The 8,879-nt window shown below is 45.7% G+C and overlaps 2 protein-coding genes across 2 annotated transcripts; both read left to right on the plus strand.

The window, feature by feature from the left end:
- The first annotated feature begins 288 nt into the window (after positions 1-288).
- LOC123110594 (probable E3 ubiquitin-protein ligase RHY1A) lies at positions 289-3,316 on the plus strand. The gene is made up of 3 exons (XM_044531151.1): positions 289-580; positions 2,284-2,489; positions 2,574-3,316. The coding sequence occupies exons 1-3, from the start codon at positions 404-406 to the stop codon at positions 3,013-3,015; spliced, it is 825 nt and encodes a 274-aa protein (XP_044387086.1). The 5' UTR covers positions 289-403; the 3' UTR covers positions 3,016-3,316.
- Positions 3,317-4,143: 827 nt separating this feature from the next.
- On the plus strand, positions 4,144-7,887 carry LOC123115771 (uncharacterized). Its single transcript, XM_044536864.1, has 3 exons — positions 4,144-4,819; positions 6,429-7,292; positions 7,400-7,887. The coding sequence occupies exons 1-3, from the start codon at positions 4,801-4,803 to the stop codon at positions 7,444-7,446; spliced, it is 930 nt and encodes a 309-aa protein (XP_044392799.1). The 5' UTR covers positions 4,144-4,800; the 3' UTR covers positions 7,447-7,887.
- Positions 7,888-8,879: the final 992 nt, after the last annotated feature.

Below are 8,879 nucleotides of genomic sequence, written 5' to 3' on the forward strand. Positions count from 1 at the left end.
AGAAGATATTTAGTAGCTATCGTTGGAGCAAGAAGACGACTGTTCCAAGTAATACTAGGATGTCACACTTCTACTGTTCCCGCAGGTCACATCCCTTTCATCAGCTGCCCATCCCACCGTCCATTTTCTCGATCGGACGACGCAACGACAGCAACAAAAATCCCCAAGAGACCCTAAAGAAAATCCCAAGAGTGCGCGAAAAATCTGACCCGAGAAAGAAAGGGAGAGGCGCAACACGAAAAGAGAACTGAAACGCTGCAATAAATAAAGCCACTACCGCTCTTATTTTTTCTTTCTCCGGAGAGAAATAAAGCAACTAGTGCTACTGCAAGAGGGAGGGAGAGACACCGAGGTGTGAGAGGCAGGTGGAGCTGCAACAGTTTGCCACATCTCCCTCCCTTGCATGCCGATCGCCTCCAAGCTCCTCTACTTCCAGCGCCGCCCCTCGCCGGCGCCGCCGGAGCCCCCCGACCCGCGCCGCCGGCCCTGCCGCGGGGCGAGCGCCTCCGCTCCCCGCCGCCAGCGCAGCTCGGCCGTCTCTCACCACCACCACCACCACCACCACCATCATCACAAGCCGGTGAGTTCGCGCCGTCTCATCTCCCTCGATCCCCTCCCTACTCTGGCTGAAAGTGGCCTGCGCTCTGTTACGTTTTTCTCTTTCTGGTTTTGTTTCTGTCTAGAGCTTCAGTTGCCGCGAATTGCGGGGGCTTGTTTTTGCGAGTCCGGATGTTAAGGGTTGAGGCAGCAATTCAGGGGTGCGTTTGGATGCGCGTCCGCGGAAAAATATCGAGACGTTTGTTTGACAAACTAGATAGTGCAATAGGGTGTGGGGAGGGACGCCATGGGGTTAGAGCAGTTACAGCTAGTCAAAATTCAAGAACAAGGTGGGTAAAATTCATATTGCTAGTACTTTATACATGGACGGAGGAGCAAAGCTCTGAGCCCATTTTGCTAGTACTTGATTCAGAAAAGCTATTGTTACCATACTAGATTTTGTATTTTAGATAAAGGAAGAGATACTAGTACCTATTATTTTAGTGGGACTAACATGAAGACCAAGTAGAATATGTATTATGTAATCTTGGTGTATGTTTGCCGGGATTGGTTGGGAATTGAGATGAACCAGGGTGTGGAACCATGACCATCTGCACTTCTGTTGATGTGTGTACCCTTGGTTCAATACCTGACTGCCTACATGTTTGGCCCACACACAAATTGCTCACTGTATAGGGATGATTGTGTTGCATGTAGCTTTTGTTAGTTTGTTCATGAGTGTTCTTTTATTTAGTTTTGCAACGAAGGGACAGTCTCGTATTTCCTCATATACATTCACAAAACAGGCTGCAGATGTTTTTAGCAAATCTCAGCTGGTACCAGAAAATTTGTGCAGTCTTTTTCCAAAGTATATATAGGTAACCAGTTTTAGAATTTAGGGGGTTCGTGTATTTAACTGAGAACCATACTTTTATAGTAAGTGTTGTCATAGAACCAGCATATACTGGAATATTCTTTCCTAGAAAATGAGGCTCTACTAATCTATTGTGGAAAGTTCAGTGTGTGCATGACAATGATAATTCTTTTGAACAGCTATTCCGTAACATGGATGAGTTGCAGGCTTTGGTAGAATGATTACGCCACAGCTTTAAGTGGCCGAAATCATTGTGGGAACCACAAAGTGCTAATCTCTGTGATTGCTTACCGTCTGAATGTTTATTTTCAGAAGGAGCAGCCATTTGTCTAGTGAGTGTTATTATGTCAAATATTCCTCATGTCTGATCGATTTCTACCAAAATACTTGCTAGAATTCCGATAATCGAGCAAATACAGTTTTGAAACATATCTCAGTTACTCCCTCCTTCCACCTATATAGGGCCTAATGCGTTTTTCGAGGCTAACTTTGACCAAATCTTGGAACAATAATATATGACACGCAACTTACACAAAGCATACTGTCAAATTCATATGTGAAAGGAGCTTGCAATGCTATAATTTTCACGTTATAAATCTCATATAGTATTAATCTTGTCAATAGTCAAAGACGGTCTTAAAAAATGCATTAGGCCCTATATAAATGGAAGGAGGGAGTATGAGCAGATGAACTCTTGACCCTTATCGCGGGCTTGTAGCCTAAGGAAAGTTAGTTAAATATGCGTAGAATCTCCTATTGATGTCATGAGCTGGCCGTTATTTCTTATGTGTCATCGAGCTATTTCCAGGCATGCATCTAACCACTTTTGGCGGAGAATAGTTTCTAACATCTGTTATCTTAAAAAAAATCAGGTTCAGGACCTTGTTCCAGCAAACCAAAGAGATGGTGCTAAGCTTATGGGATGTGCTGGAAACAAACTAGAACATATAGGGGTCGCATGCTCCAGCTCAAGGCTAAACCGCAGTGTGTCGGATCATGGACGGCTCCCTGATGCTGTTCAACAGGCTAGGGAAAGGCTTCTTCAGAGGCTTAATAGTGTGGACTTGTCAGGAAGGAGGTCCGCAACAATAATCATCACATTGTTTTTTCATTGCAGAGTTTAATTTATATTCGATTTACGCATGTTTGACCATTGTTTCAGGGAAAACACTTCGTGCTCCGAAACCATTTGGGCTGGAGTAGTAACTCATCCTGCTGACATTGGTGTCTCCAACTTGTCCGATAGCGAACTTGGTAGCCTAACCAGTTACTTCCAATCCAGTGTATCCATCACCACCTACAACGAAGTTCAAGAAACATTCCCTGAGCCTTTCAGCACCGTGGATAAGTGTATGCCTGTCACCCCGTGCACCGAACCGATCCCTGTGCTACAAGAAACGGCTTGCGAAGACGTGGAAGAAGGCGAAAACACCGGGCCTTCACTGGAGTGCTCGATATGCTTGGAGAGGTGCGGCGAGGCAGACGGGCTTATGCAGCTGCGCTGCAAGCATGTCTTCCACTCGGCGTGCCTGGAGCGGTGGCTTCGATCCCACGGCGACTGCCCCTACTGCAGGGGCAGTGTGCTCCTGACGTCGGATGAATGAGAAAACAGAGGATGACACCTAAAATGTGTTGCAGCTTAACCTGTTCTACCAAGGACCTTTGAGTTTGTTATAATTAATTAGTGAGGCGATGACACTGTGCGGTGTTGCAGTGCGCGGCTTGAGCGATGAGATGCTACAACTGGCTGTTTATCTCTGTACAACTACGGATCATGAGATTAGAAGCAGTAAGATAGCTGCTGTTCCATGAAGCCTTTGTTCTCTGCAGTGTGTATAATGATGTTGTATTACTACTCATTTAGCTGAACTACTTACTATTTACACTGAACTTTCGTTTCCTCCACCCACAAGGTTCTACATGAACACCAAATTAGCTTAAGATTGCAAGTACTAGGTGGATTGGCACGCTCCGCGTGAATCACCACAAATAAGGGAAGTAGGGGAGCTTGCTAGAGAGGCGTCAGCTGTGTATCTTGCCGGCTGGCGCCCGACCCGGCAGTTTTTTTTTTCAATCATGCAGAAGAGTTGCATGTATACCCAAGCATCTATTCAGGCAAGGTTTTCGCGCTGAGGTTTAGCCACTTGTGTGAAAGAGACCTATGGTGAATTATGCTTGTGACACGTGCTATTAGTTTGGTACCTGGCGGGGTAGAACTGCCTTGTGGATTCAGGGTTTTGTTTCAAAAAATTTGAACGGGTGTGGCGTTCGGTTTGGTTGGCTTAGCGTTTTTTGATTGCATGTGAGGCAGCGTCGCTGTCACGCTTCCCTTCTTCGGTGCTTCTTTCTATTTGAATTAATCGATCTGTCCCTTTCTATCCCCGACCCTGTGGTTTTCCTATTTGAATTAATCGATATGTCCCTTTCTATTCCTGATGTTGTGGTTTGCGTGCATGCCGCTGTCACCTGTTGGTCCGGCCGGTGTTTTTTCATGTAATTATCGATGCCGCTTTGGTTGGCCTTTCTAGAGTGTGTTGATTTTTTCCGGTAGGTGCCGATTTTTCATGTGTTTTTGTACCGCTTTGATCGTCTGATCTAGAGACGCCGTCGTTGCTAATTGGTGCCGCTTCAAGCGTTCAATCTAGAGTCCTCGCGGCAGACGTCCCGTGTTCGTTTTCGTTTTCTCTTTCTGCCTTTCGTGGGTTATAAATAGGTCTTTGCTTTCTCTCGGCTGCGTGGGTTGCGATTGGCCGGCGTGGTGTTTCAGGCCGTTCTGCTGCTTTGTTCGGTGTATCTGGTCGGCCTCGCTTCGATCGTTCAATCTAGAGGCGTCGCCGCCGCGGACGGCAGAGGCATGATCCTGGTCGGACCCTTCGTCTTCAACGTCGGGGACGTGGGTGAGGAAGACGTCGGTGCCGCGGACGGTGGCGGTGTGTGTGGTCTGGATCGGACTGTTGGTTTTGATCTGACGGCTTAAACAGACCAGTTAGATCTATTAGTTTAACAGAAAAAAAAGGAGAAAGATAACGTTAATGAAAAGGCCCCACGCACCAACGTACGTGAGGTTTTTATCTCAACTAAGGCGCCCTGATCGGGGGCACCCAAACCAACTGATGGTTTAGGTCCCCTGTCGCCAGCCCTACATAAAAGGGAACGGGAGAGGGTTGGCAGCCTGCGCGATCACAATTCTCGTACGGTTTCACTCCCCTCCCGATATTCTCTCACCCCATCCGATCAGGGGGAGCGCTGCAGCGACGGGAAGACCTACTCCAGCCGCCGCTCCCGTCCCCGGGCAGTGCCGGTGGCGTCCTGAGGGCATCAGGACGTTGAGGAGGACTTCTACCTCGACTACATCACCTCTGCATCAAGCCTGCACCAAGCAGGCGATCATGTCCACTGCCGTGACACGTAATGATCCCCTAAACCCTTCTCTGTTCATGTTTTAGGTGTTCTAGATGCAATCTGTTCCTGCTAATAGCATCCCAGAGATGCATAATTTTTCCAACAATGGTATCAGTCGCCAGATATGATTGCTTTTAGATCCCTATATCATGTTCAGTAAACCAATCTCAAGTTTAGGCCCTCTGTAGATCAAGTTTGATTGCTACTGTTTTTTGATGTTGATGTCAATTGCCCACTGTTGATGATGTTTTAATTCCAATTTGCTACGGATCAGTAGTGCCACCTAAGTTCATCAATTCTAATTAATCTAAGTTAAGATCTAATGCTCACCTTCATGTTAAGTTGATTAAAATTCATCATGTTTAAGTCCTGTTTCCGTATGCATTATCAACACACAAGGCAGAGGGATACACGCACGTCAACAGTAGGAACCCCTCATGTTTAAGAACCCTAGATCTTTTCCCCAATTCGTAAGAACCCTAATTCTGCAATTAGGACTATTTTCCCCCAAATCAAGCACTGATGAAAACGAATTGGAGAAGAAATGAGGAGAATCCTCACCTAATGCGTTGCGTAGCCGCCTCTTCCCTTCGGGGCCCGCATCGCGTCCACCGCGGTGCGAGGGCGGAGACGTCGTGATGCCGCCGTCCTCGGGACGACGCGCGAAAAGAACTTGAGCCGCTGCCGCCGTGCTTATGGACGAACGCCAGCTCGGCCTTGTGGTCGTGCTCGCCGCCGTCACCCCGAAATGGAATCCCGGGCGAGCATACCCCGCCCCTCGCGCGCGGCGTCAGCAGCCACGCTTGACGGAGGAGCGCGCCGGACTAAGTCCGCGGCACGCTGCTCCGGCGAGCGCAGCCGCAGCGCCGCCTTGGCCGGTGCGCCTCGGGCCGCCGTTGTCCGCCGTCGCCGCCCTCTGTAGCGATAAACGCGGGGGCGGAGGGGTCAGGGGAGAAAGTGACTAGGGTTAGGCCGGTCAGCATTTTTGTTCGGGCTCCAAGCCGCGCCGGCCGTCCCATTCGATCGAGCGGCTCACAGCGACGCGGAGCACCGCTTCGGGCCTTCGGGGGTTTAACGGGCCATATCCGGCCGCGGGCTTCAGCCCAGATTGTCTCAGTCCAGCCAAAAAAAAATACGCTACTGGACTGATCCGCATTTCGCACAGCCGTGGGTTTTCTTGGGCCAAAATCACTGTCGCCATTTTTTCTGTTTTTCCAGTGCGTTTAAGTTAATAGTTATTATGTTTTTGCACTGTTTAAAAAAATGCATAAAAATATAATGAACACATTATTATTCTGGGTAAAATTGAACCAACGAGATATTTTATTCAGGATTTATTATGTGTTTTGCATGATGAACTTATTTAAGCATCAAATAATGATATTGTTTTTTTATGTTGATGCTTAAATTAATAATGACATGACCCTAATTTTATTTCGGACCAACGTTGTTTTATTATTATGAGTCATCACTTATGATATTTTAATTCCATGTTTTTTCTGCCCAACGGTGTTTTGACATGGAGTTGAAATTAAATACTTGGCATGTTTGTTTATTTACCAACGTAAATTTATAATCATGCAAGTTTACTTATGAACTTTTATGATGATTTCAGCTTCCGCTCCATTCCGGTCCGACACGATCGAACCACTTACGGGGAGTAACTTTCCTCGTTGGAAGTCCCAAGTCGAATTATGTTTGGGTTGTAATGAATTTGACTATGCCTTGAGGGAAGAAAAACCTGTGGCACCTGTGGCAGGTGTCACAGGGTATGCAGAACTCAAGGAGTATGATGTTAAGATGGAAAAGTGGAATAAGTCCAACCATATTGCGCTTCTCATCATGAAAGCGACAATATTGCCGGACATTTCTGAAGCACTCCCTAAGAAAGATACTGCTAAAGATTTCCTCACTGAAATGGAGGAGCAATTTAAAGGCTCCGACAAAGTGTATGCTCATGAGCTTTTTGCTAAACTTCTTCAGAAATACACTATTGATGGAAATGTTAGGCAGCACATATTGAGGGTGGTAAATGCTTTCACCAAGCTTAAGGCTTTGGAGTGTTCTTTAAGTGAAGCCCTTCTTGTCATAATTATTCTTGAGTCTCTTCCTGAAGAGTTTGAACAATTTAAGGTCAACTATAACTCTCTAAAGGAAAAATGGCCACTCTCTGAGATGACCGCAAGGATCGTCCAGGAGGAAGAAAGGATCATGAGGCAGAAAAAAGACCATGTCTTTCATGTTGGCTCTAACAAGAGAAAGCATGACGGACAAGGTTTCCCTAAGCCTCAGAAAAGGCAAGTCAAGAAAGAAGGCACTAAGCCATTCAACCCCAAGGCATTCAAGGGTAAAGAAGCCGGTGGTTCTTCTTCTGCTCCTAGCAGCTCCACTGCTGGAGAAAATGCTTGTAACTTCTGCAAAGAAGAGGGACACTATCAAAGGGACTGCCCAGGCTTTCTAAAATGGATGAACAAAAGAGGTATTGATGAAATTACTTTTGTAGATGAATCACTTTATGTTGATTTTTCAATAAAGTCATGGTGGATTGATTCAGGGGCAACCACTCATGTTGCTAACTCTATGCAGGGATTCGATACGATCCAAACCATAAGAGGAGGAACAAGAAAGCTTAAGGTTGCGAACGGAGTTGAGGCCGATGTTGAAGCTGTGGGATCTCTCACGTTGGAGCTACACACTGGCCACACTCTTAGATTGAATAATGTTATTTATGTGCCTACCTTAAGTAGGAATTTGATTTCAGTTTCTCGTTTAGATGATGATATGTATGAGTGCCATTTTGGCAAGAAACAATTTGCTTTGATCAAATGTAATAAGAATGTAGGCATCGGTGTTAGACGAGGCCAACTATACATGTTATCTCTTCATAATGATTCAGTTATGCATGTGAGTGATGAAATTAATGTTGAGAAGAAATGGAAAGGAGTAAGTAATTCTTCGAAATTGTGGCATTGTCGTTTGGGCCACATTTCGAGGGGGAGAATGGAACGCTTAGTTAAAAATGAAATACTCCTCCCATTAGACTTCTCAGATGCAGACAAATGTGTCGACTGCATTAAAGGAAAATTTGCAAAAACAATTAAGAAAGGAGCAGTTAGAGCCACAAGGGTTTTAGAATTAATTCACACCGACATATGTGGACCCCTTAATATTAAGTCTGTAGATGGTTTTGATTCGTTCATTACATTCACAGATGACTTTTCCCGCTATGGGTATATTTATCCCATACGTGACCGATCGGAAGCTTTGGAGAAATTCAAAGTCTATAAAGCGGAGGTTGAAAATCAACTGAACGCAAAAATCAAAGTTGTACGGTCTGATCGCGGGGGAGAGTATTATGGTAGGCATGCTCCTTATGGGCAGATTCCTGGACCTTTTGCCAAGTTCTTATCTGAAAATGGAATCATTGCTCAGTACTCAATGCCTGGTGAACCACAACAAAATGGTGTGGCCGAGCGCCGCAACCGCACCCTTATGGATATGGTGCGAAGCATGCTTAGTCACTTGAGTTTACCAGTAAGCATTTGGATAGAGGCATTAAAGACAGCTGCACACATACTAAATCTTGCTCCAACTAAGTCAGCACCTAACACACCTTACGAGATGTGGGCGGGAAAGAAACCGAGCTTGAATTACTTAGGGGTGTGGGGTTGCCCTGCTGAAGCTAAAGTTTTCAATCCACAACTTAAGAAATTGGATCCAAAAACAGTTAGTTGTTTCTTCGTAGGATACCCTCATAGGGGAAAGGGATATCGTTTTTATTGTCCAAATCACACCACCAAGTTTGTGGAGACTAGACAAGCGGTATTTTTTTGAGGATAATGAGATCACAAATTTAAGGGAGATCGATCTTGAGGAGAAGCGGGTTTGTGTACCATCCCCGACTATCCAAGAGATTGTTTTTTCAATACGAAGAAATGTGACATCTGATGATCCTGAATCTCACGGTTCAGTCTCTCAGTCGAATGGTGATCCAGAAACTAATAATGAGAATCCAAACACAAATGAGGATCTCCGAGAAAATAATGAAAATGATGATGTTCCACCA

The sequence above is a fragment of the Triticum aestivum genome, chromosome 5B (assembly GCF_018294505.1).
Source record: "Triticum aestivum cultivar Chinese Spring chromosome 5B, IWGSC CS RefSeq v2.1, whole genome shotgun sequence".
NCBI classification, from domain to species: domain Eukaryota; kingdom Viridiplantae; phylum Streptophyta; class Magnoliopsida; order Poales; family Poaceae; genus Triticum; species Triticum aestivum.

What these genes read in the sequence shown, in the direction of transcription:
- LOC123115771 (XM_044536864.1), top strand. An exon ending in AAAATGGATGAACAAAAGAG is followed by an intron (nt 7,293 to 7,399) that starts GTATTGATGAAA and finishes AACTCTATGCAG; the next exon opens with GGATTCGATACGATCCAAAC.
- LOC123110594 (XM_044531151.1), top strand. Translation starts at nt 404, where the DNA reads ATGCCGATCGCCTCCAAGCTCCTCTACTTCCAGCGCCGCCCCTCGCCG. An exon ending in ACCACCATCATCACAAGCCG is followed by an intron (nt 581 to 2,283) that starts GTGAGTTCGCGC and finishes AAAAAAAATCAG; the next exon opens with GTTCAGGACCTTGTTCCAGC. An exon ending in GTGGACTTGTCAGGAAGGAG is followed by an intron (nt 2,490 to 2,573) that starts GTCCGCAACAAT and finishes CCATTGTTTCAG; the next exon opens with GGAAAACACTTCGTGCTCCG.